The sequence below is a fragment of the Aethalodelphis obliquidens genome, unplaced genomic scaffold (assembly GCF_003676395.1).
Source record: "Aethalodelphis obliquidens isolate GAN/ISIS:26980383/991018 unplaced genomic scaffold, ASM367639v1 scaffold83, whole genome shotgun sequence".
Classification (NCBI taxonomy): domain Eukaryota; kingdom Metazoa; phylum Chordata; class Mammalia; order Artiodactyla; family Delphinidae; genus Aethalodelphis; species Aethalodelphis obliquidens.
In genome coordinates this window covers 2,942,693-2,968,976 of record NW_020838027.1, presented here as the reverse complement: position 1 = coordinate 2,968,976, position 26,284 = coordinate 2,942,693, and the positions used below count along the sequence as shown (strand labels likewise).

Here is a 26,284-nt window from a genome sequence, read left to right as displayed (position 1 = left end):
GGATATAAGTGGCCCAGGGTATCGTTCTGATCGTGGCCCGCCTGGACTGTAAACCCGCATCAGACTTTAACATCATGAGGGTGAACAACCAATACACTGACAACCATCCTGTTTCTCACTTCCAGTGCAGTGTTCAGTTTATTACGTGAGATATCCCCCGCTTTACTATAAAGCAGGCTTCGCGTTAGGTGACCTTGCCCAGCTAGAGGCTGATGTAAGTGTTCTGAGCACATTTATCACAGGGTAGGCTAGGCTGTGACGTTCAGTAGGTGAGGTGTGGGAAATGCATTTTCAGTTTACAATATTTTCAACTTACGATGGATTTATGAGGGTGAAACCCATCATAAGTCAAAGATCTGTGGTTCGCCATTCGTGTAACAATCACTGACATCAGTGACCTGGAGCCGTGCCACAAAAGGTGGAACTTGGGGGTGGGTCCTCACTGCCATTGCGCCACTGGCCCCAAAGTCTGGCTGGGGAGCAGCGAGAGATCTGTAGTCCCTCCTCACAAACAAGTCTGTTTCCCACACAACAAGAGTGGGGAGCTCTGGGGAGGGGGCAGTGCCTACCGGTGTGATGGGCCAGGCACACGAGGAAAGGGGCAGAGGAGCAACTCGTCTCCTCCTTCACCAGAAAGACCATGAGGTCTACAGTTCCCAGTCCCCCTAGGGTTGCCGCCATCCGTCCTCTATAATGTGCGCTCCCTGTCCTGCAAACACCGTGGACAGCTTGCGGGGTGGGGACGTTCGGAAGGGTCCCGTTTAGCCAAGACGGCGGTCCAGCTAGGAGGCATCACGGAGGCCTGGGGAGGCACGCTGTGGTGGCCCATCGGGATGGTAGAGGGTTTGGTGAAGCAGGGCCCGGGCGGCGGGGAGGTCGTCAGGGTCTGCGGGCAAGAGGGGCTGGGGGGTCTGCTGGGACCTGGCCTCCCGCAGCAGCCCCGCCCCCAGGACTCCCCCACCCCAGCTCCCGCAGCAGCCCCGCCCCCAGGACTCCCCACCCCAACTCCCGCAGCAGCCCCGCCCCCAGGACTCACCCACCCCCAGCTCCCGCAGCAGGCCGCAGAACTCCGGCTCAGCCTCTAGCACTTTGAGCAGGTTGGTGGACTCCATCCGCTCCAGCTGCACCTCCCAGTACACGTAGATCTTCTGATTGAAGGTGACGTACACGAGGCAGGGGCTGTTGCAGCCCCCTTTGCAGGCGTAGAGGCCTGGGGGAGGGGTGGCGGGGGTAGGAGAAAAAGGTCGGGGAGGTTTATGCCCGGCGCGGGCGGCATTCGTGTCAGCAGTTTCTACCCACCCGTGGACGCCAAGCAGAAAACTAAAGGCCCTCTTTCTATTTCTTCCTTGCTGGGAACTCAGTAAAGCAGGTAAAACGTAAAATATCTGGCCCATTCCAGATACGGAGAACCACAGTAACAAAGCCCAGGCAGGACAGTGTCCTAGGAGGTGACACGTGCTGGTTTCCCATCTCAGTGACAGCCCCAGGGTAACGCGGGGCGGCTTCTCCTGGGTGGTGATCCCTCTTCCCAGGTCACTGCAATGTGGCACCAGCGCGTCGTTCAAGTGTTACCATTTTAGTGACCAGAGACACCCCCAAAGGAGTTAACGCTGCTTCCCAAGGTCCCCGATTTGGAACTAAGAGAATGGAACTTGGAGAACAGTCTTCAGAGTCCTGACATGTTCAGATGGGGAGGAACTTTCCCATATCTCCACACAGCAGGCAGACAAGAACTCATCCGACTCTTTTTCTGAACAACCCGCCCCGCATATCTGATTCTTTAAAATATCCAAAGATAGACACCTCACTGTCTTTTATCTCCTCTTAGTTAAAACTGTAAAGATGGCAATCTGGTGCCCACTCACACCCTCTAACCGAAGAGCTGAAGAACTCGTTTGTTTACGAAGACTTGTGTCAGGGGCCGCAGTGAGAGTGGAAGCAAGGGGGACAGGTGTGCTTAGCAAGGGGCGCAGGGCAGGGTCCCACCTGCACAGAAGGCACGGACGTTCTCGTCCACCTGGAAGCGCACGACGGTGCGGTTGTGATCAATGATGTACGTCTGTCCATCCCAGGCACAGGCGACCACCTCCTCGTGCCCGTTGCCCTGAAAAAGGCCAGAGACAGGGATGCAGGGGTGGCCAGGAGCCGTTTTATTTTATTTTTATTTTTTCAATTTATTTATTTTTCGCTGCGTTGTGTTTTTGTTGCTGCGCGCGTGCTTTCTCTCTAGTTGCGGCCAGCGGGGGCTACTCTTCATTGCGGCGCGCGGGCTTCTCATTGCGGTGGCTTCTCTTATTGTGGAGCACAGGCTCTAGGCGCGCGGGCTTAAGTAGCTGTGGCTCGCGGGCTCTAGAGCGCAGGCTCAGTAGCTGTGGCGCATGGGCTTAGCTGCTCCACGGCACATGGGATCTTCCCAGACCAGGGCTCGAACCTGTGTCCCCGGCTTTGGCAGGCGGATTTCTAACCACTGCGCCACCAGGGAAGTCCCCAGGAGCTGTTTTAGAAAGGCTTCCTGACCGGGTGGATGAAATTACGGGAGCTGTGGACTCGGCTCCGGGTGACAAACAGCTGGGAAGGCAAACCCCCTGCGTTTCTCACCGAACATGTCCCGGCACCTGGCACCAGAGGGGGCTGCTGAATGAGCCGCCCCCCCGAAAGTGCTCGCGACAACCCTAAGTAGTAGAGGCGATGCCACTCCCATTTTATATTGAGGAAGTGACGTCACTCCCATTTTATATTGAGGAAGCGCCAGCTTACAGAGACAAGCTCACTCAACCAAGGCCACCCGGCCGGGAGGTGGCAGAACTGGAACTCAGAGCCGGGCCTGTCCTGACCTGACCTCAGAGCCTCACGCCTCTTCTCCTAGACCCTCAAGCAGGCACAACGGCCGCATCAGCGCAGCCCCACCTGCCGACCCAGGGGCCACAGCTCTGGTGAACACACACTCATGTGCGGACATCTGCAGATGGGCGAGCAACTCAGTTCTGGACCCTAAGAACAAGGTGCTTCTCTTTGGAGCCATCGGCTCTGCTGAAATGGGAGCTTCCCCAGCGGCACAGAGAACAGCGCTGAGCCCGTGGAGTGAGCGGAGCTCGGGGGCCAGGCCTGTCTAGGGAGCCTTGCGGTAAAGGCGCAGTCGGCGGAGAAGGGAGAATGGCCCCCAAGGGCCCCCACTCACCGTGACGTCCAGTTTCTCGAGGGCGAAGAGCTGGTGGTCCACCTGCACCGACCACAGCAGCTTGTCCGCCTCCTCCGTGAGCTTCAGCGTCCCTGCGGGGAGAGGCGGCCAGGCTGGGGGCAGAACCCTGCGCAGACCCCGGGCACACCACTGCCCACCCTGCACGGCCCATGGCTGACCCGAGGGACTCACCATCCAGGGTGCAGAGGGCAAAGAGGCCCGAGGTGCCGCTCTTGGGGCTGCGGCCTGCGGACGCAGAGGGAGGGGCGGTAGAAGGACCGGAAGAAGGAAACGCGAAAAGCAAGGCTGTACCTCCCCTCCCCCCTCCCCCCTGCACCTCCCGCCCCGCCCCGCCCCACCTCGCTTGATGTTGCCGATGAGGTGAGTGGAGACGTTCTTGTTGTGGATGCGGCCGGACGTCTGGTGCAGCACAACGTCTCGGGCAGCGGGGGTCTCCCTGTGGTGGGGGACGGCGGCTAAGTGGGAGCCCAACAGAGCTTGGCTCTCCGGACCCGCGTGGGCCCCATCTCTGTGCGAGTTTCCAGGACGTGAATCAGCTGGGAGACCTATCGCCCACCCCACCTGGGCCAGTGGGCAAGTCGAGAGAGAGGGACGGAGCTGCCAGGCTGGAATCTCAGAACCTCTTCCAGTTGCTGCGTCAGGGTCAGGATTCCCTGGGTCCCGAAATAATCTTCCTTCATGGGGCAGAGGTGCTTGTGTCGGGACCCAGCTGAAGCTGCTCCAACCACAGACCCATCCACGGCTGTGGGCGCCCACCTCGCTGCCAGGCACCCCACCATCCACAGGCCCGCCCCCCTTACCTGGTACCCTCCTCGGGCCCCTCAGAGGTGGGAGGCGGCCCAGGGTCTGTGTTCCAGGTACACAGCAGAATCGCGTAAGCACAGCCTGGCTGAGATACCATTAGCTCAGGAAGACCCATGGGCCCTGGAGTCACCGAGAGACTGTCCACCTGCACCAGAGAATGGGGGCTTAAGGGAACTGCTGGCGAGAGAAAGGGGAAAGCCTGCAGAAGACGGGGGTAGGCAGGGGCCCTGGGACATGTCCTCAGCCTTCCAGGGCAGCAGCAGGGGGACATGCAGCGTCCACGGGGCTCCTGCTGGTGCCACCCTCTCCACAGGGAGCACCTGCGGATCCCGACGCGACACACCCACCATCACATCCCTAATTCTTAGCGCAATGTTCCTTCCTGTCGGCCTGTTACTGGCCATCTCCCCTAAGACCCTGATTCGAAGTGATCTCCTCTGGGTCTCTGTCAACAAGGTGGTGTTCCCTCCTTCCCACCCTGAGCGCCAGCCCCCGCCTGTTCTCCCACAAGCCCCCTCCAGGAGGGAGGCCCGTCCTGCTCCTGGGCTGTGGCCCCCATGCTCAGCCTCTCACCTGACCCTCCAGCATCCACTTCTTGAGTGACACCAGCTGCCCTGTCAGATGCTCGGTACCATCACCCAGGTCCTCCCAGCGGAAAGCCCGGACTACGCGGTCTGTGTAACCCACCACCAGCTCGCAACAGCCATCGCCATCTGTGGATCCAGAAAATGAGACGAGTTTGGAGCCAAACCTGTCTTCGCCAGCTGCAGTCCTACAAGCACGCCCTCCTCCCCGCCCCTCTAGCACCACCACCTCTGGCACTTGTTATCAGGTTCGACCTCAGGCCCACCTGCCGACCTGCCACGTCACCCCTTGAGCCAGGCACCCGCTCCCCTGCCTGCTCTTGCACCCAGAGCCACACAGCTGCCTCGCAGGGCCTGTCGCTTCTTCCCCGGGTACACGACTCGAGTGCCCTGGGGCACCCATATCCCTACCAGCACCTTTGAGACAGCCTCTGGCCCAAGTACCAGCCCCATATCCAAGCGGCTCACTCTCTTGCAACCTGGAGCTGTTGATCAGCTGTCCCCTTCTCGGCAGGGACTCCCCTGACAACTCCACTTAGAACAGCCAACTCGACCTCAACGCCCTCCAGCCCCTTTCCGTGGGCGATCTCCACGGCACTCACTACTTTCGAATATACTATTTAATTTTCTTACCACATTGCTAGTGTTTATTTTCTGTCCCTTCCTAGTAAAGGTCCAAGAGGGCAGTCACTTTTGTCTGTTTTATTCACTATTGCAATCCCAGTGCCTGGAACGATGCCTGGTTTATAACGGGAGCTCAGCAGCCTGGCGTTAAATGCATGACAACTGCCCAAACACTGACGAGACCCCTGGCTCCCTCGAGATCTGCTCTGTTGCCCCTTGACTCCTATTCCCTGGCTGCCTGCAAGACAGCCATGCCCACCGATGTCGCTGATCAGCATGACCTTGGTGTTGGCGGGGATGTGCTGCTTGAAGACTGGGCGCTGCTCCTCCCCGCCGAGGGTCTCGTGGTGCCCAGAAGCATCCGGGGCCTTAGTGGGCGTAAGGTCACACAAGTGAAACCAGCCCTCGGCACTCACGGCCACCACCAGGTTCTAGGAGAGACAGAGGTAGAGGAGGGGGCTGGTCGTCAGAGCACAGGAGTCGGGGATGGGCCGAGGGAAACCCGCAGCACCCTGGGCTTCCTACCTTTCCTTTATTACACACATCTCCAACCCCGACGCACGTGAGCTGCAAAAGAAGAGAGAGGGGCTCAGGGGGACACGCTAAGGGTCCCCAGTGCTCCCTAACCTCTGTGAAGCACGGAGCGGGCTTCTCATCACCGTCATTCACTGAAAACTCCTGCGCACGCCCCACGTCGAGAGGCCGGGCTAATCCCGTTACTGTGCTCTGGGTCCAGTTCACCAGACAGCAGTGTAAGGACCTGGGGTAGTGAAGACAAGTTGGGCTTAAACAAAACAAAAACTACATCAATAGAGCCGGACTATCATACTTCTAGAAGTATTCAAATGACTGCCCCCATTTTCTACTACACTTCGTACGATCAGACAACCTCAGCAGATCCACGAAGAACTAAGGGAGTCATTGCACCACATAAAATGAAAACCAGCCCGGCTGTGTGTGCGCATGACATCTGGGAAGCCTGGGGGCTTCCCTCCGATTCAAATGAACCCTTAACCAGTAGCTGGCGACCTCGGACACGCTGGGGAGCTCATGCATGCGGCCCAGCCTTGACAGTCCCTGGGCAGGAGGGGTCCCTTGCCCCTGGAGACCCAGGGAGCTGAATACTGACCATTCCCTGGCAGGAGCAGGTGAGCCACGGCCGGCTGTCATCGTTCTTATACACGGACAGCTTTCCACTGGTGTCTCCCACCACCAGTTCATTTAACTTCAAATGGAGAGAGAAGAGAGGGTTAGGCTGGGGTCCTGCTGAGCCACTCAAGCCCTTCTCGACAGGGCCCACTCTGCGGAAGTCACAAGACCTCAACCTGCATCTTCATCAACTTTATTAGCAAGATTTCGAGACCAACACAGTCACAGTCTCCCAGGTTCTTTATCTCCAGTTAGGGGTATATGTGTGTTGAGGGCAGGGCAGGTTAGAGACGGGCCAATACAGAATCTGTGCTCCGTCTCAGAAAAGTCTGACATCTGAACAGCTCAATGCCCCACATGCCTGCTTTCGGCGTTTCTAATTTGTCCTTACACATGGGATACGTTAGGAAAATGACCCCAAATACGTAACCTTTGGAGAATTTAACTTCAGAGCTCATATTTAATCAGGGACCAAATAAAGACAACGTCAGCTCTGGGGTCCTCCCTCCCCTGGCAAGGCCTTTAGACGTTGGTGCGTCTGAGTGAACACGGTTGGTGGAGGTGCCAGAGGTGCCGGAGGGGCAGCATCCCAGCTCTGGGCCTCTGGTGCCCCCTAGTGGTGGCTAAGCTCCCAGGAGGGTCTGGAGCCTCTTCGCCGTTTACATGTGGGCTCCCCGTTTCCCAGTGGTTCCTCAAAGGCTGGCCACCCTTTCAAGGGGATAACGATGATAGCCAGCTGGCTCCAAATGCCATTTCCAGAAATACTTTCATGATTCCTTCTTGGGGGGACATCTAACACCCTTTCCTGTCCTCAGAGTGAATATTAGATTCTCAAGAGATTTAATTTTAAAGGCAACAAAAACATAACAGATCAACAGTAAGAAAAAATGAGAAACAAATTGGGGTTTATTAATAATGATTTGAAGCTTACATTTATTATATTTTAATAGTTATGGCAGTTTCTGGTGGGGACATTAGATAATAGAAGCATAAAACAAGTTTATCTATTTACATCAAACCCTCTGCACCCTGGACTTCTGCAGACACACAGCAGAAAGGCTGAATAGCGCAGAGCCTCCGAGCGCAGCTGCCTGAATTTGAATCCAGTCCTCTATGCCTGAATCTTTTCATCTATAAAACGAGGATCACAAGACTATCCACCTCATAAGGTTGCCGTGAGAACCGAGCTAACGGAGGGAAGCATCTAGAAAGGTGACTGACAAATAGCAAGAATAACAGGGGGTTTTCAGCTTCCAGGTAAATGCCTCCAAGGCTTGGGGATCTTAGCATCTTTCACACAATTCACTCTTTCTATACATTCATTCAATAAATGCCACAGTCCATGGTAGGCCCTCGATAAATGTTTACTTAATGACAAATTAAAGATTTTTTTTTTAACAAAGAAAAATCAGAAAGAAAGAGAATGCCCAGTCAACCCTTGAGTTTTCAGGGAAAGCTGAACAACCTGTTAGGGGCCCAAAGACAAATGCCACAGGTCCACAGTTGTACAGCTGCTGAGAAGGACCTCAGTTTAACAAGGGCACAGACGAAGGAATAAAATTGTACAACAGTGTGGTGAGTGCGGTGAGTGAGTAGATACAACTCAGTAGGCGACCTGGATGAGCACAATTCCGGGGTCGCCCATCTGCTCCCCAGCACTTCTGCTCCTCTATGGTCCTCTGGCTCTGGCCTCTGGAGGTTACTCAGTGACACTAAGGAACCCCGGCTGCAGAGTACACCTTCAGTCAGAAATGCTACCAGAGAAAGGAAGTGTGCTCTTTCTGTGACCTGCGTCCCCCTTCTAGACACCGTCTCCCCACTGGTTCTGTGGGGTTCTCGAGGGTGTGTATTCTATCCCTGGCTTCTCCCTCCGACTTAGCAGGAAATAAATTACTCGCAAATAACTTTAGGTTACTGGTTTAATGGGATGAAATAAGTATTTTTCCTGCCCCAAATCTCCAAAGGCTGGCCTGGAGAATCAGTACCAAATTTCTATCCATACTCATGCAGGCTGAGTGTACCACACCTGATTAGTAGCCAACTACCTCACCTACTTGCCTTTCTTTCAATTATATTTATTAATAACAGGCAAAACCCTTCAAACTGCTTTGAGATACATAATGACATTTGCCTTTAATAACAACCCTCATTTATTCAACAAACATTTACTGAGTGCCTACTATGTCCCAGGCACTATCCTAAGTATTGGGAATACAGCAGTGAAAAAAAGTTTTAAAAATTCCTATCCTTACAGAGCTTACAATGCTTACAACTAAGGTTTAAAAAAAAAAGAGGTAGGGAATTCCCTGGTGGTCCAGTGGTTAGGACTCCATGCTCTCACTGCCGAGGCCCAGGTTCAATCCCTGGTCGGGGAGCTAAGATCCCACAAGCTGCACGGCACACCCACGCCTCCCCTCCCCCCCCCAAAAAAAGTAGTGTGATATACCTAATATTGCAGAACTGAGTGTGCAATTCACTTAGAAAAGTACAATTGCCAAAAAAAGCTGACACTGTGAAGCTAAGGAAAAAAGGCACATGTGCCCTTTTAAACAATCAGGTAAAATAGAAAATAATGCACATCTAACGTCACTCTGTTAATGTACTATTTTAAAATGCCTCCCTTGATTGTCTCATAAAATTATACTGCTGAGCATATGAAGAAACGAGAGAGCCCAGAAAACATAACACAAATTTATGGGAATAACTTTTTCCTCCCTAGACAGGATAGAGCCAAGAGGTCTCATAAAATACTTTTTCCATCGCAGCGCAAAGGAGGCTGGGGGCGGGGTTGGGGGTGAGTGATGGGGACGTTTTAGCCCGAATTTTTTTCCCTGGGAAGAGAGCACAGACAAGTTAGGGAGGTGAGGATGAGATGTGAGGGAGGCAGAGAAGCGACGGGGTCAGAGGGTAGGAGAGGAGAGCAACCATGTGCTTTGCATACACACCCTCGAGGACCCCACGGAAGCCTGGCGACACCAGTGGGGAGACAGTCTCTAGAAGGCTGACGCAGGGCACAGAAAGCGCACTTCCTTTCTGTCAGCTTTTCATATGAAACTGAGATTATGGAAAAAAGTGTCCCACACCATCAACGGCCACCGTTCCCCTGGATGCTTCACCCCAGAACCCTCTACATCTTGTAATCAATGGGCCTCACTACATTTCCCTATTCTTCTATCACCCTTCCCCCGCCCCACGATGAGCTACCTGCGGGCTGGGGCTTTTGAATTCCCAGAACGCAGCAGAGCCCTCGGCCCATAATCAAACGCTACCGACGACGCTAACGCGTCCTGAGCGTTAACCGAATGCCAGACACGGTTCCACCTGCTCTACCTGTATTAAGTCACTTAACCGACGGGAAAAGGAAGGACCGCTGGGGGAGGAAAGGGACATGGACACTGAGCCAGTAACTCAACCGAGGTGGGCCCGCCGGGCGGAGACGCCCCGGCCAAGCGCCGAGAGCAGTCCGGTGGGCCGGGCCGAGCCGGGCGGTGCGGCAGGTGCTCCCGCAGGAGCCGCACGCGCGCTCTTAGCCTACTTCCGACGCTCTGAAAGGGAAGGCGGCCCCGGAGGAGCTGGGAACTCGGCCACCACAGTTTACAGACTCCTCTTGGGAACAAGTGACTGACCAGGCAGTGCACCCGGTACGCGAGTCCCTAGAAGGTCACTGGAGCAGGGCTCCGGACCAATCCAGCCAGGATGCCGGGTACCCCAGCCGCCCACACAGCCCTTCCCAATCCAGCTCTCAGCGCCGTGCCCGCACCGCCCGCCGTGCAACGCACGCCGTCCACGCCCACACCGTACACACTCGCAGCACGCACACGCCGCCGCGGGCGGCCTCCTCCGCTCCGCCCCACCCCGCGGTCGCAGACTGGCTGCGTCTCTCCAGTGCGCATGCACTGACCGTGTCGTTATCGACGTCTCCGAGGCAGATGGCGTGTGGGAAGAGGCTTCCGCTGAACTCCAGGGCCACGCGCTGTACGTAGCTAACCGACCTCATCGCAGTTCCCAGGGCTCAGGGACCGGGGAGCCCCGCTAAGTGTTCCCCGAGCCCCTCCCGACGGCCGCCCGAGCGGAAACCCACCCACAGCGGGAGCTTACGTCACCCCCTGCGCCTCCAATCGCTGCCTTCCTCGCTTAACCTGAGAGGAGGCGGGCCTTCCGGGAGCGCCTGGCGTGGGGGCGGGGCTGAGTGACAGGGCCTCGGGCCATTCCTCTTCTCCGCAGGCTCTGCGCGCCCAGGTCCGCCGACGCTGGCCTGGCCGAGCCGTTTCCTTGGCAACAGGGCTTTCGCGGCCTTGACCTAATAACCTTCACCTTGTCCTTTGTTGCCCTGGCAGTGAAGATTCCCAGCCGTCAGACCATCCCTGAGAATCATAATAATCGTAATAACCGATGAGTGTGTGGTTTCCAACAGTGTTTTAAAAAAAACTGCGTAGCTCCCCATTATGAGTCTTGAAATGAGGTTAGTGAATCGGACCAGCTTTTTAAAAACCGAAATAGAATAGAAAATGCAGGGCTTCCCTAGTGGCACTGTGATTGAGAGTCCGCGTGCCAATGCAGGGTACACGGGTTCGTGCCCCGATCCGAGAGGATCCCACATGCCTCGTAGTGGCTGGGCCCGTGAGCCCTGGCCGCTGAGCCTGCGCGTCCGGAGCCTGGGCCCCGCAAAGGGGAAAGGCCAAAAAAAGGGCGAGGCCCGCGAACCGCAAAAAAAAAAAAAAAAAAAAAGAGAGAAAATGCCAAGTAATCTCGAGTAGTTAAGGTAAGTATTATTTTTGTGAAACCTTTGTTTCAATTGTATATATTTATACGTGTATATACCGGCTTATCAAAAAAATATTTTTTTTGTCCCACGGTGGGTGTGCTCTGTGGGTAAAAGTTTGAAACTCACTTGTAAAGCACATTGCACAATTATTGTTTCATGTAAATAGTGCAACCACCCTGTGACCTTGTCTCCTTATTCCAGTTTTTTGGATGAATAAACGGGTTCAGCAAGATAAAGCAACACGGCAGAAAGTGATGGAGGCGGGGCTCAGACCAGAATTGTTCGAGCCAAAACCCCACGTCCTTTCTGTCATTGACTGCCAGAGTTCCTAGCAAAGTCCTCAGGCTAGAAATCGGGGTCGCTGGGATTCTGGGTCTGCTCTGGCCCCCCCAGCACAAAACTCTTGCTTCCCTCCCTCGGGGGCCCCCCTCCGTAGCGTAAATGGGACATCGCCATCAAGGCTGGCCTCGGGGAAACCTTCCATGTTGAATCCAGTGCAGCCTTGCTTTGGGCCTCATCAATCAGGATATCAAAAGTATTATTTGTGAGATTCTACAGGTGTTCGGTATATTTTTAGGTTTAGGTTTGCAGGCCCAGACTGATCTACACGTTGGTCTTTCAGGGGTCAACATTGTAAAAATAAGGACGTCTACCTCACCTGGGGATGTTGGATCAGGGCTGGCCTACTTTCTACATCTGAACATAGTGGGAGAAGGCCCTGGAGGGCAGGACCTTTTTGTCTGGGACCGGGGAGGGGACCGTGATTTCTAGCCTGAGGACTTTGCTAGGAACTCTGGCAGTCAATGACAGAAAGGACGTGGGGTTTTGGCTCGAACAATTCTGGTCTGAGCCCCACCTCCATCACTTTCTGCCGTGTTGCTTTATCTTGCCGAACCCGTTTATTCATCCAAAAAACTGGAATAAGGAGACAAGGTCACAGGGTGGTTGCACTAATTGCATGAAATAATATATGTGCAACATGCTTTACAAGTGATAGCTAGGGAGGGGATGGCCCCTAGAGATCCTGTGGCTCTTATGGCCAGATAAGATGGGAACAGGAAGCAGTAGGTCAGAACGGCAAAGAGGAGATAGTCTGGACAGACGCTGGGGACTGTAGGTACCCTTAGGTTTCTGTTTCTTGTGGTGTATTGTGGGGCTGGCCAGGTCCATTCCAAGGCTCTGGGTCCCATGTGTGTACCTGGTGCTTTAAATCCATCTGCGTACGGAGGAGTTGCATGCTGCTTTGTACCGCACTACCACATGTTCTCTCATCCTGGCTCAAACCCTAAGCTTCATACTAGGGTTAAGGGTGGAAAAACAATAAATTTTAAAATGTTTCCCTCTAATAAGTGTAAACTTATTTAGTTCTGAATTGTTTCTTTTCACTGTATGTATGACTCCATTGTTTTCTCTTTTCCCAGCCCTGTGAATGAAATAGTAAAATAAAATAATTAATAATCCAGGACAAAATAGATGAGGATCACCTTGCTCCTGTCTCCCAGGGCCCTGGCCTGCCCCAGCTCTCTGAAATGGGACCCTGACCCGGCGCCCACCGTGCCTTGATTTATAACTTGGGCTTCTTGTTCTTGACCTTCCTGTGCCAGGGTGCCTGTTTTTGTTTGCTCTGTGTTTGTCATTTCATGAAGGTCATGTCATTATGACTGCAACTTGGATACAGTGCCTTTTGGCTTTTGTCAAGAGGGCCAAACAAAGTTAGAAAGGAAGGAAAGATAGGTCTCCGAGAAACATGGCGAGAATCAAGCCTCCCTGCCCCATGCCTCTCCCCGCTGCGCCAGTTACTTTAACTGCAGTGAGTGTTACGGTCCCAGTGAGTGGAACACAGGCCCAGGCATGGCAGAGCCACGCAGACAGAGCCCTGGCTCCGCAAGGAGACCCCTGTTGTTGGCCCTTTTTAGTGAGATGGTTGGCGGGTCTCCAGCGGCACTATCTAGAGCTCGTCTCATTTAGGCCAAGCGCTCTCTCAGCGTGGATTTTGGCTTCCTCCCCAGCACTGCCTAACCAGGCGGTCTTCCTGGTTAGATGACTTGGATACGGTGTTTGTGTGGGCGTAGCCGAACAATAGCTTCAGTAGAAACGTGCGAATGGCAGGGGAAGGGGAGGTGTGTTAAGCAGAAAGCGTTTCTAGGGAGCTTCTTCGTCCCCCTCTTTCTGCACAAGTAGACGGGGTGGGCCTGTTCAGGGTGTCGGCCTAGGGTGCCCAGAGGGGAGACAGGACCTCGAAATGAATCTCTTTCTGCATGTGAGGCCCAGAGCCACTCACCATCCTGAGGGTGGGGCCAGAGCTTCCAGTGGGCTCAGAGTGAGACTTCCACAAGTGTGGTTCACAGTGCACCTTAGCATGCTGAAGGTTCTAGAGGTCGCGAGGCGCAGAAAGCTGTCCTCACACTTGCCTTACCCGGCCGTTAGGCAGAACAGCAGTGTGGGCCCTGCTCTGAGCGAGATGGTCATTCAGAGCCCACTGCACTTGCGTGGCGTTTCCCCCGCCCGCCCCCATCAGAACCCGTCAGAGCTGTTGCCTGTTCAGGACTCTACTGGCCATTAACTGAAGCATGGACAGTCGTTCTTGTCACCGAAGCCCAAACATCAGGACATGGGCTTGAAACGTGAAGGGCGGTAAAATGTTTCAGGAGGCTAGAGGTGGTGCTTGTGCAACATTGTAACCGGACTAAAGGCCACGGAATTGTTCCCTTTAAATGGTTAAAACCATGTGAATTTCACCTCAATTAAAAAAAAAATACAAACGTAACCATTTTATGTGTGAGGCACTTCTAACCGTGGAACTGGAGACTGGAGATCTGAAGGGAACCTGCTCGTCTTCGGTTGGGGGACAGGGTATGGCTGGTCCTCTCTTCTAGGCAAGGAACTCTCAGTTCACTAAGGCACTGCTTTTTCTTGATCATTCGTCCCTAGAACCACTTTGTGAGTCTTTCACGTTCTCACTTTGCCCCCCACAGTGGTATATTGAGCGTTCATTACGTGCTAAATAAGGTTTTGTTGTGTTTTACAATTAAGGATAGTTGGTGCATCCGTTATCCGAGGTTGGCGAGCAGCTGGGGAACTGCAGCCGTAAAGTCAGCAATAACGATTTCCAGAAAGAGGACAAGAATGTCTTCTCACACTTGCATTGGCTTTTTTCCAGCACTGCCCTAAGCCCACTGTCCTTTCAACCTAAGGGTTACAAGGCTTTGAGGAGTGCTGGTTTGGGACCGAGAAGGTTGGTCTTTAAGACTGTTTCTCTATTTCCAAGCAATAGTTTCCTAAAAAGGGACTACCTGGTCCTAGTCCTGGCTAAAATGTCTTCCACGTGTTATTTCTCCAACTGAAATGAGATTCACAATTCACCCTCTCACTCAGACTGGTGTGGCTGGTGGAGTCCAGCGCACCGATGCTGGGACGGCAGGCTGGCCCAGGCCCGCGGGGTGTGACCTGCAGCCCAAACGGGCTGGGAAGGCGCGGTCAGCGCCTAAGCGGTCGGAGGGAGTCGACTGGGACACAGCACACGGTGACCCGCAGGGGCGCACACGGGAATGCGGGGGAGCCTTTCACAGGACAGGCGTATGGGGTCGGGGCACGTGGGGGTGCTGGGAAAGGGCTGCTGGAACGGGGACTGCAAATACCCGGGAGATAAAAATCTATAGAACTTGACGTTTGGACCAGCACTAGGACAAGATAAACCCCATTTAAGATCTTCCAGAGACCACGTGGTAGTGTGCAGGAACAGCTCAGTTCTGGTTGCCACTGGTTCTCTTTACTCCACACATTCTCTGCATATGGAAAGATTTAAGGGTTGGTGAGGAGGGTGTGACTGACTGGGAAATAGAGTTGCACCCGACCCAGAGCAGAGTGGAGTAGGTAGTGCATTTATTTTTAACCTTAAAGACTTCTGGCCACTGTACTAAAACTTTTTTTCTTTTTAAATGAATATGTTGAAGTCCTAACTCTTAATTTTTGCTGTATTGTGTCTTCGTTTCTGTGCGAGGGCTTTCTCTAGCTGTGGCAAGCGGGGGCCACTCTTCATCGCGGCGCACGGACCTCTCTTGTTGTGGAGCACAGGCTCCAGACGCACAGGCTCAGTAGTTGTGGCTCACGGGCCTAGTTGCTCCGCGGCACGTGGGATCCTCCCAGACCAGGGCTCGAACCCGTGTCCCCTGCACTAGCAGGCAGATTCTCAACCACTGTGCCACCAGGGAAGCCCAGAAGACAGTTTTAATGGTACATAAACCAAGGCTTGTCCAGTTTCCAGGGTTCTACAGATGTGCAGTTATGGTTTGGGTTTTTTTTTCCCCGCTATGTTTCAAATTCTTGGAATCCTACAGAAGCATCCAGAGGGGAGGGAATCTCAGGCATGCTTTTTGTCTCCATTTTTGCAGATGAGCAAAGAGGCTCAACTTGCCTAAGGTCACATGAACCTCAGGGCAGTTTGGATTTGTTCAAGAGGTCATCTCACATTCCAGGCAGATCATCTTTCCATTTAAGTTCTGACCCTTGGTTTCCTCATCTGTAATATGGGGCAATACCTTTTTTGTAGGATAGTTACAAGATTAAGATTAAGTTAATCTGTGTGAGGCTGGGCTTACATCAGAAGTGCTCAGTGAGGGTTAGCTATTATCATGGGCTGCAGGGGCAAGTCTAATCCTGAAATACCAGAGACCCAGACACAAACCCTAAGCCCAGGGCTATGATGTGAACCCAGCAGAGAGCAAGCAGTGGCACTGGGAGAAAAGAACACCCACATTTTAGTTGTGGCTCTAGCACCAGCCATGCTGTACGACTTGAACTTTTTCACAGAAATTCATCTTCCACAGTGAAAGTATAGAGAAATTTCTTCTGGAAGGAACTGTACAGGCATGTGGTGGGCAGGCTAACCGTATCACCGAGCAGAAAGGACTAGACAGCCCCCACAGACGAGGGAGAAGGGCACAGACACAGGCTCTGGCCTGCAGTCAAGACCATCCGAGGTGCAGCGTGATTCACTCACGCCCCTTGGCTTCTCTCCCAGGGCCCCGGAATGCTATAGAAGCCAGGGGTCAAAGCGCGGTGAGGAAAAAGCATAAGCTTGTCCCCACTAAGGCCAAGGCGCAAGCTGGACAGTGGGCCTGCGGGGCTGCCGGTGCTGCCGGGCTTGACGACTGTTCTTCCCTCTTCCCTCGTGTAAAGGGCGACAGGCGTGGGTCACACCAGGGCTTTCACTGTTAGGAAACCAAGACAGCTTGAACTTTCCACTGGATCAGTTGGGCAGAAGTAGACAAATCTAACCGCAAAGCAAACTCAGTCGCTTGGTCCCAATGTAGTTTAGATGTTTATATATTTTCCTCTTCCCAAGTGTCAGGGAAGAAAAACCAGAGCTACTAAAAACCTGCCAGGCTGCTGGGGGGTGGAGTGTGGGAGACCCACGGGCAGGCTTTGAGCGCAGGCCCCGCTACAGCCCGTGTGGTGCGCAGGAGGCCCTGCTCGGGGTGGGCGACTCTCTTAGTTCTGCCCCCTGGTGTAGCCGCCCACGCCCCCCACTCCGAGGCCAAACACAAAGGGCTGCCCAACACCCAGGTTTTATTGTTTCCACTTTATTGCTCAAGCACAGAACTTGAGGCGAGCCTGTACCTTCAGCAAGTGCAGGGAAGAGGCTGAGGGGGTGGGACACGCCTGGCTGAGGAGGGACACTGACGGGAGGGGGCACAGGGGTGGTCACCACACCAGCCACACCACCTGGGGCGAGGAAAGGGGAGGTAACGGGCACAGCAGTGCTTCCCATGCCCCTAGCACCCACGTCCGCGAGGAGGAACTGGGGGGGAAGGGGCTGTCCAGGGGTCCCCCCTCCACCCCGCCTTCTCATCAGACCTCACATCCCTACCGCATGCCCCCTTCTACCACCTGAAAGACGGACAGAGAAGACAGAGGAAGCAAAATAAATAACGTTCTCGTGAGTGTGCGTGTGGAGGGACATTCGTTCACGTGGAATGGGGGAAGGGAAGGGGGTGACACCACCTAAAATGACCCCCCGACCTCAATCCCCCAGCCTGCTCCTTTCCCCCTTCCCCCAAAGCCACCATCGAACCCGATAGAAAAATAAAGGTCTAATTCACTCAAAGTTCTTCAGTTTTTACAAAACTAACAGGGTGGAGGAGGGTAGGGAGGAGGGAGCAGGCAGCTGGGAGCAGGGCTGGGCGGGGCTAAGCTTCCGCCTCCACCTGAGGCTGGCCCCCTGCCACATCGTTCTTCTGCTCGTCCTTCATCTCCGTGTCAGCGGGCTGGTTTCCTGCAGCCGTGGCCTTGGCCTGCGAGAAGGGAGAGGGGGAAGGGGGTGAATTCCAGTTCTCATTTGCCCCCTGACGGTAAAGGTGACTCTTACCCACATCCCCACTCTCACCTGCCTGCACCCAAGTGATCACCTAGCACACACTGACACCAGGTGTCGTCTGTACCCAGAAATACTCGTGCCCAAGTTAATAAAAAATACTAACTGCTAACAGAATTATAGGGACACAGCAATTCCCTTTCCATGTACGACTTAAAGATACACCTGCTCATGTACAAAATTAATGAATTCACTTGATGACGACACTGTATAAAACTCTACTTGTCCACGGCAGCTACTACCATATGTGCCTACTGAACACTTTAAATACAGATAGTTCAAAACAATTTAAGTATAAAATACACATTGGATTTTGAAGGCTTAATCTGAAAAAATGCAATTAAAAAAATTACACGTTGCAATATTTAGATACCTTGGGTGAATGAAATATTAAAATTAATTTCACCTATTTTATTTTTTTTAAAACACAGCTATTAGAAAATTTTAAATTCCAAATATAATTTGCATTCTATTTCTATTAGTGCAGGTTTAGAACACTGGGAGACTAAGAACTAGGGACCTGGGTAAGGAAGATACGGTGCATCCACACAGTGGAAGACTGCGTGAGCCTAAGAGCGAACGTAAAGCTTCACACGCTGATGTAAAATAAGCTTCCAGGTATGAAGAGAGCACGATGCACAAGGCAGTAGGCAGAGCCCGCTGCCTGTCGCCAGGGATCACTGTCTGTCCCGCCGGCACAATGGGTGGGGGAGGGAGCCTTTCCACTACACCTGTGCAGTCTGAATTTAACCATGTACGTGTGTTACCTATTTAAACCTCAGTTTCTGAAACCTGAGTTTTAAACAGGCAGAGAACGTAGGCTGGAAAGACCATCAGAGTAGCCAACTCCTGACACGGGTGGGGGGGGGAGGAGACCCGGGCTGCTGTTCCAGGCTTCCAGGGTCGGCACAGGCCCAAAGGGCCCGCCCGGGCTGTGCTGGGGACGAAGGGATGCCTCTGTCCCTGTCCCCCCTAACCGCTCCCGTCCCCAGCCTCACCTTGCTCTCCTCCCCAGCCAGCCTCTCAAACATGTTGGCGTAGAGCTTCTTCTCCCGCTCGAGCTGCTTGCGGATCCGCTGCTGGCAGATAGCCAGCTGGGCCTTGGCTGCTTTATTGCTGGGGTAGAGCTGCAGGAGCTTCTGGAAATCAGCCCGTGCCAAGTCAAAGTCGTTCACCGCCAGGTGGGCCTCTCCCCGGCGGAAAAGGCCCTTCTCGTTGTTGCTGTCCAGTTCCAGGGCCTGAGACACAGGGAGCACACAGCAGCAAGACCTCAGATCCTGCAGCTTCTCTGGCCAGCACTGGTTCCCGAGGCAGCCCTCAGCGGGATGAGGCCCCACCCCAGGAAGAACGAGCCTTGGGCACCACACGGAAAGGACCAAGGGCTAGGAAGGCACCTCGTTTAGTCCAAGAGACAGACAGGGAAGACAGGTCTTTAGATGAAACAGAAGAACCTGTGACATTTCCACGCTCTTTTTTTTTTTTGGCCGTGCCATGTGGCTTAGTCCCCCGATCAGGGATGGAACCTGTGCCCCCTGCAGCGGAAGCACAGTCTTAACCATTGGACCGCCAGGGAAGTCCATCTCTTTAGACTAAAGTGGGTGCATAGGAGGGAGAGGCAAAGAGCCGGGGAGGAGAGAACGCGGAGCCAGTCCTTCCATCCAGTGCTTCTGCCCACCGCTGCGCCACTGCCTCCGACCACTAAGGCCAAACCACTTGCTTCCCACAGCCCTGCCTCTGGGCCCAGCACCTGAGAGCCCCACGGCTCCGTCCTGCTACCTCTGCCCTAGTCACTGCGGGCAAGTTCCAGACACGCCGGCAGCTCGCCCAAGCCTGCCCGTGAACACTGCCCTCGCTCTCTCACCTTATTGCAGTTCTCAATGGCAGCTGAGAAGGCTTGCAGCTTCAGGTGACACATGGCCAGGTTGAGGTGGGAGGCCAGCCGAAGGGCCTGCGCCTTCTGTGCGTCCTCGTTAGAGAAACTCGACTCGAATTCCAGCCAGGACACAATCTTCTTGTACTGCAGCAGAGCCTGCTTGTACTTGCCTTCCTGGAACGGGAGGGAGGCTCAGGCACCCGGCACAGCTTCGGTGGCCCCCAGCTGTCGTACACTGTGGACACCGGTGGCCCACAGGCGTGAGAAAGCCCCGCCCCGCCCAACCCCTACCGCCGGCCTGACCAGGCGGCTCGGGTCCACTCGGGGACAGGTCCTCGGGAGCGTGCTCAGGGCCACGCGGCAGGCTCACCTTGAAGTACATGGTGCCCCGCTCCTTCACTATAGTGCTCTGCTCCAGCTTCTCCTCTGAACTCATCTCCCAGGACTCCTTGGCCTGCCGTACCCCAAGGGAGAAACAAAGTTGTCAGCCACCCCAGGGAGTCACGTCCAGGGTGGGACCTGACTTCAGGGTAGGGAAGACCTTGAACAAACTCACCTTCTCAAAACTCTTGAGCTGTACTTCATACTTCAGCTCAGCATTTGGTGGGATCTGGAACTTTTCCTTCCCAACGCTGCCAAAAGCATAGCTGTGGGGCAGGAAAACGCTAGGTCATCTCAGCAGCACTTAACCTGCTCCACACTGAAAGGGCTTCCTGTTTCCTGCAAAGTACCTCCTCATCGCTTCGGTCTTGGTTCAGATGTTTCCTGCTTGGCAAAACCTTCCCTGACCCCTTCACACAATTCCTTGGGCTCTCACTTAGCATGTTACAAATCTTTCTAATAACTCACATGACACACAGGCACGATTACTAATTTAAATGGTAGCCCACAGAGCAATGAGTCACTAGAAGGTGGCAACAGTGTCTCTGAATAACTAAGGATTTTCAGCACTGTGTCCGGCACACAGTAGGTGTGTTTCAATAAATACAGTTAATGACTGAATGAACAGAAGATGAAAATCTTGATGTCACTAGAAAAGGGAAGCTGTAGCAGCATGACTGAAAACATCAGGTTTGGATTCAAGGAGATCGTGATGGCGTGCGTGCAGGGTGCCCAGAGCCCAGTGACCGCACGCAGGGGAGGCGTACAAAGGGCCGGTTACACAACTCAGTGTGGACGAGTAGATCTGACCTTGGCCCACCCACCTGTTCTACAGACTGCCACACCTGGGCCAAAGTGTACCTCACCTGGGCTTGAGATACACGATGGAATGTTCTCCTTTTTCCATGCGCTGAATGGCTTTCTCCAGCCCACAAGGCAGATCCACGCTCTCCCCCTCGCCGACCTCAAAGCGGAGCTCCCGGCGGTCAAAGATCTGGTCCTTGTAGTACCCTTCCAGCGCAACTGGCATGAAAGCAGGCAGGAGACTGAGGAAGGATGCCGCCACAGCCGCCCCCATTGCCTCGTCACTTCCTGCTCCCCAAATGCCCTTCGGCCTTCTCACATGTGCAGGAGCGTCAAGAGGGTGTGGTTCAGCCCCTCGCTTCACAGAGGAGGGTACTACGAGGACAGGCGACCCGGGGCGTGCACACCAGAACCCGACCGAAACCCCCCCTGCCCCGCCTCACCCTCCACGAGGGCGCCGTCGTTGGGCTTGGCGTGGCCTTCCCCCCGAGCCCGGATTCTCCTGATGATCCCGCCGTCTTCTTCGTCCGTCAGGTCCTCTCCCTTGAACTCAAACAACTCCACCTGTGGGACAGGGTGCAAAGGGTCACAGCTCCTCTCTCGCTCGGAAGAGTCCCTAGTAAATGCCAGAGCAGGTCTGACCACGAGGGCAGCGACAGCGGGAGTGGCCCAAGTGGCAGTTCTGCGAGGTTCCCGGGAGCTGCCCTGGCTCAGCTTAGGCAGACGCGGGCAGGCCGCAGGGCTTCACTCCACCTCAGGAGATCACTCTGTGCGCTCGCTACTCCCGTAACAGTGTGCTCTCCAGACAGCCCCAACCCAGCTACTGGACAAGCTCGGCCCGACGGGCGTCAGCAGCCACCCAACGCCTCTCACCAGCCTTCCCAACGTTCTCCCGGCATCCACTCGGTGGGGCTCAACCACCTTCAAGTGTGAACACTGTCACGTTCCAGCTCCTCGGCAAAGGTTCTCCTCCCCGCCCCACGCAGCGGGCATCTCTCCCCTCCTATCATCCCCCGCCCCACACAGTGGGCATCTCTCCCCTCCTATCGTCCCCCGACCCACGCGGCGGGCATCTCTCCCCTCCTATCGTCCCCCGACCCACGCGGCGGGCGTCTCTCCCCTCCTATCGTCTCCCGACCCACGCAGCGGGCATCTCTCCCCTCCTATCATCTCCCGACCCACGCGGCGGGCATCTCTCCCCTCCTTTCATCTCCGGAGCTCCGATATTCTCTGCTGTCAGTCACCACTCTATGTAGATAATGACCTCCTGATTCCTTTCAGTTAGGACCCATCGCCTCTGGGCACCGCCCCAGAGATAAACAGGCCTCAAGCCCTCACCCTGCTGCTTCAAGGCTGAAAAGGGGTGCGTGGCTACCTCTTCCCACCTGAGCCCTCATCACTGACCACTTTCTGGCAGCAGCAGGTTACATGCATGGCAAAGCTAGCCGCTCTCTCCATTCCTCCCCTTCCCCCCGAGGGCAGGCCCTCAGCCTTCGCTACATTGTCTCCGAGAGGCAGGAAGCACTGGAGGGCAGCCAGGCCCTGGGCTGAGACAAGGCTGGCTCTTTGCCTTGCTCTCTGTGACCACTCACCTCGAACACAAGCGTGGCGTTGGGAGGGATCTTGGGAGGGCTGCCCGCCGAACCGTAGGCGTATTCTGGCTTGCAGGTGATGTGGCACACTTCCCCCACCTTCATGGTCGCTACAGCAATATCCCAAGCCTTGATGACCTCCCCTGTAGGTACAGAAAACAAATAGATCGAGACTCCTCTGGTGGCGCAGTGGTTAAGAATCCGTCTGCCAATGCAGGAGACACGGGTTCGAGCCCTGGTCCAGGAAGATCCCACATGTCGCGGAGCAACTAAGCCCGTGTACCACAATTACTGAGCCCGCGCTCTAGAGCCCACGAGACACAACTACTGAGCCCACATGCCACAACTACTGAAGCCTGTGCTTTGCAACAAGAGAAGCCACCACAACGAGAAGCACACGCACCACAACGAAGAGTAGCCCCCGCTCGCTGCAACTAGAGAAAGCCCGTGCGCAGCAACAAAATCCCAACACAGTGAAAAATAAATAAATAAATTTATTAAAAAAAAAAAAAAAAAGGAAGAAAGAAAAGAAAACAAACAGGTTCTCCTTGGCAGGGATCTGACTCTGAGTTCAAACAGTGGCCTCAGAGACTTACTGTCTCATGCCCAAGGGGAAGCTGGACACTCTTTAGAAATGGGACCAGGAAGGTAGAAAACCTGCTTGCAGACCACTTTAAAAAAAAAATAAAAAACCCACTCAACTCTGAACAAAGGGGTTCAAGAAAACAAGGCAGTCCATCCTTGAAGAGGAAGCAAGGCGTTCAGAGGTGATCAGGGGAATGAAAGATAAAAATCGATACAGTTCCAGGACCTCCCTGGTGGCGCAGTGGTTAAGACTCGGCGGTCCCAATTCAGGGGGCCTGGGTTCGATCCCTGGTCCTTGAACTAGATCCCACATGCATGTCGCAACTAAGAGTTCGCATGCCACAACTAAGGAGCCGGTGAGCTGCAACTAAGAAGCCTGCCTACCACAACTAAGATCTGACGCAACAAGGAAATAAATAAAAATTTAAAAAAATCAACATGGTTTCAGGACAGTGGGAACAAAAAAAAAGAAAAAATTAAGATTGTAACAAAGCCTTCCTTTTTGAACTTTTTGAACTCCTGAGAATACCGTTTCTGCTGGTGACAGCTCACACACCCCGATCCCACCAGCCCGCTAACCATGCCCACCTTTCCCCAGGTCGAAGGAGAATCTGTCCTCGCGGTCCAGGCTGGAGTCAAACTTGGTGCCATCCATCAGCCAGCCCGTGTAGTGGACAGAGACTCGGTCCCCGATCATGGGCATCTCCGTGCCTGTGCCCTCTCGCTTGATGACCTGGAGGAAGGGGAGAAGGTGAGCACCTGGGCATGGACGCAGAGGCACCACGACTACCCGCACACCTCTGACCAGAACGTAAACAGACTCTCCTGCCTCCTTGTAAGTAACTCGACGAGCCCGTCATCAAATGACTGCTGTGGAGCTCGGTTAGAACCAACTGACCTCCCTGTCTTCCACTACGATGTGACTTGGTGTGAAACACTGGAGACAAAACAACACCTGAGTTCAAGTTTTTGCCGTATGCTCTTGTACAAGTCACTTTCACTCTCCAGACCTTATTTGTAGAGTAGTAATCATAATCCCTATCAGAGTTGTTACAGGACTAAACCGGTGAAAGACTGAATAATTATCAGCAACAAAGGGAAAAGTATTTATGCTACGTTTCCTCATTCTTCCTAAACATCAGTCATCAGCTCAGGATCTAGTTTAGAGAGAAAAGAGGAATATGAATAACGAAAAGAACAGGAACAGTCCGGGAGAGGTAAAAGCAATCCGCAGGTCACAGGTAGGCCTGGGCGCGCAACCAGGCCCTAAGCTCTGACTTGGGAATGAGCATTCGTGACTGGCAGGCTACTGAAGTCCTTGGTTTCAGGGCTAGAGCATTTCCCAGGAACTTCTAAGACTCTTGCTTCTCTTCTTTACCATTTATAAAATTTGGTGGCTCTGTGGGCTCCCTGGTACGTGTGTGGTCACCCTCTAAGGGAAAGCTTCCACGATGGAATGGATGTGGACTTAAATAGCAATAGAAAAGGAAAGGGGAAAGAATGGAGAATCAAAGAGAAAGAGTCCCCGGGAAGCCGCGTCCCCACTGGGAGAGCAGCCAGGTGCGTTCTGCACCAGCTAAGAGCGCCCCGAGGTCTCGAGCTCGCCCAGGGCACACGCGCACGTGGGGCTGAGCAGTGGGAAGCCAGGAGGGGAGACGCTGGGTGAGGACTCGGCACGAATCCGGGCTAGGATTTCGCTATCCTGGACAGCGCAGAAGCAGCTCCGAACCGCGGCCAGCTGTCCTGACGTGGGTCAAGATGCCCCGCTGCCTGGGTCCCAGACCCCTCCCCTGGCTCCTTGGGCGGTAACACGGTTTCGGGCGCCCAAGCAAAGCACCTCCTCCCAGCCCCGCACCCCGCGCTCAGGAAGGCCCGGGGAGGGGGGGGTGAACTACAGGTCCCGGCATGCAGCGGGGCGGGGGGGAGGGGGACAGCATGGCCGAGCGGGTGACCTAGCCGGGTCCCAGCCTTTAGAAAAGGGGTGACGAGAAGGCGGAGGGCGCCGGGTCCGCGCGCCAAGTCGCACAAAGGCCGGCAGGCCAGGAAATAACTCCTGGGACCCGCTTCGCGTCCTGGCTAATGTTTAACTGGCAGGGTCGGCGAGCTCCGCACCCCCGAGGCGCAGGCGGCCGGGGGGGCTCCCCGGCGGCGGTGGCGGCGGCGGCAGGGAAGGAGCCGGCCGCGAGGTCCCGGGTCGCAGAGAGGGGTGGTGCACGCCGCCCGGCCCCCCGCAGCTCACGCGCCCGCCCCCCCGGCGCGCCCCTCCCCGCGCACGCGGCGGCCGGAGCAGGCGCTGCGCTCCCGGGCCTGGGGGACTGGGGAGCACTCAGCCCAGACCTCCTCCTTCCGAGCGTGTGGCCGCCCTCCCGCCCCGAACCGGCGGCCCGGCCAGCAAGGCGGTGCGCCCGGCCACGGCTGCACGCCGCGGTCAACGGCCGGCCGGGAGGCTGCAGAGGCGGCCGTCCGAGCCCCGAGCCCCGGCCGGCTACTGGAGCGCGGCAGCGACGGGCTCTCGGCGCCCCCCGCCGCCCAGGGGCGCCCCCGCCCCTTACCTTAAGCACTCCCTCATCCTGCTTGGGACTGATGTCCACCCCCTCGAGAGGCAGCGGCGCCGACTGCGCTCCGCTCTCTGCAGCCTTCGTCTCCTCTGCGGTCATCGTGCCGTTCCTCGGGCAGCGGGCGCCGGTCAGTGCGCGGCTGTGCGGGCGGCCGGCCGTGGCTCGCGCACCTCTGCTCCGGCGCGGGCGGGCGCAGGAGGTGGGTCGTGGGCGGCCGGGGGAGCGATTGGTCCCACCGCCGCGGAGGGAGGGGCTGGGAGGAGCCGGGCGGCCGCGAAGGACGTGGGGGGAGAACTTTCTAGAGACGGCGGCCGGTTCGGGCTCTGGCGCTCAGGGCGCTCCTGCGAAAGGTGGTTTCTGGTTCGTTCCTCCCGCCGGCCGCCTGGCCCCGCCCCGGTCCTGGGACCCTCGGACTCCCGGGCCAGCCCTCGCTCCCGCGGCGCGCTCTCCCGGCCTCCCCCACCCTGTCCCCCCGGTCTAACCGGATTCTTCCAGATCCTTCTCGATCCTCCGCAGCGTCCGACGCCGCGCCGCCGGACGTGGGCGCCGCGCGTGCGTCTCCCCGGCCCGAGACGCGGGCGGCCGGCCTCCCCGCCTGGCTGGGCGCGCGAGCTGAACGCTGAGCGAGCGGAGAGCGTTACCCGGGCGCGCAGGGCCGGGGAGGCGACCGGGTGTCCCCGGAGCGGAGCCGGCGTGCGCCTGGGGCTCGGCGAAGTGCTGCGAGCTGCCCGTTTGCAGGAAATGGCCCGCGTGGTAAAGGGGCCTTCCCCGACAATAATAAAACTGAAAACCTAAAAACTGTTTCAGCTCACGAAGGAAGCCATTCCACCTTACTGAAAGCCCATGGGAAGAAATATTTTCTTAATACTGGGTTCCAGGTGATTCTGGACTTCCTGTGGCAAGCGCGTCTGCGCGGTGGGCCAACGCACCGCAGCGCCTAGATACCCAAACAATAGCCTTTTGACAAAAAGGTCCGTGTAGGGAGGGTCTTGA

At 55.4% G+C, this 26,284-nt stretch overlaps 2 protein-coding genes across 3 annotated transcripts; both read right to left on the bottom strand.

The window, feature by feature from the left end:
- Positions 1–108: 108 nt before the first annotated feature.
- On the bottom strand, positions 109–10,487 carry ITFG2 (integrin alpha FG-GAP repeat containing 2). 2 transcript variants are annotated; one of them, XM_027093418.1, is made up of 12 exons: positions 10,262–10,487; positions 6,341–6,436; positions 5,737–5,778; positions 5,471–5,642; positions 4,577–4,716; positions 4,000–4,148; positions 3,538–3,635; positions 3,371–3,424; positions 3,179–3,270; positions 1,987–2,104; positions 1,037–1,210; positions 109–886 (listed from the first exon to the last, which is right to left on the bottom strand). In XM_027093418.1, the coding sequence occupies exons 1-12, from the start codon at positions 10,355–10,357 to the stop codon at positions 783–785; spliced, it is 1,335 nt and encodes a 444-aa protein (XP_026949219.1). In that variant the 5' UTR covers positions 10,358–10,487; the 3' UTR covers positions 109–782. The 2 variants fall into 2 exon arrangements, with proteins under 2 accessions (XP_026949219.1, XP_026949218.1); XM_027093417.1 differs by having other exon boundaries at positions 1,041–1,210.
- Positions 10,488–16,676: 6,189 nt separating this feature from the next.
- Positions 16,677–25,645, bottom strand: FKBP4 (FKBP prolyl isomerase 4). Its single transcript, XM_027093419.1, has 10 exons — positions 25,286–25,645; positions 23,322–23,466; positions 22,149–22,291; positions 21,000–21,120; positions 20,619–20,775; positions 19,928–20,018; positions 19,742–19,825; positions 19,360–19,545; positions 18,497–18,736; positions 16,677–17,418 (listed from the first exon to the last, which is right to left on the bottom strand). Exons 1-10 carry the CDS (start codon positions 25,388–25,390, stop codon positions 17,314–17,316), a joined length of 1,377 nt encoding a protein of 458 aa, XP_026949220.1. The 5' UTR covers positions 25,391–25,645; the 3' UTR covers positions 16,677–17,313.
- Between the last annotated feature and the right edge of the window lie 639 nt (positions 25,646–26,284).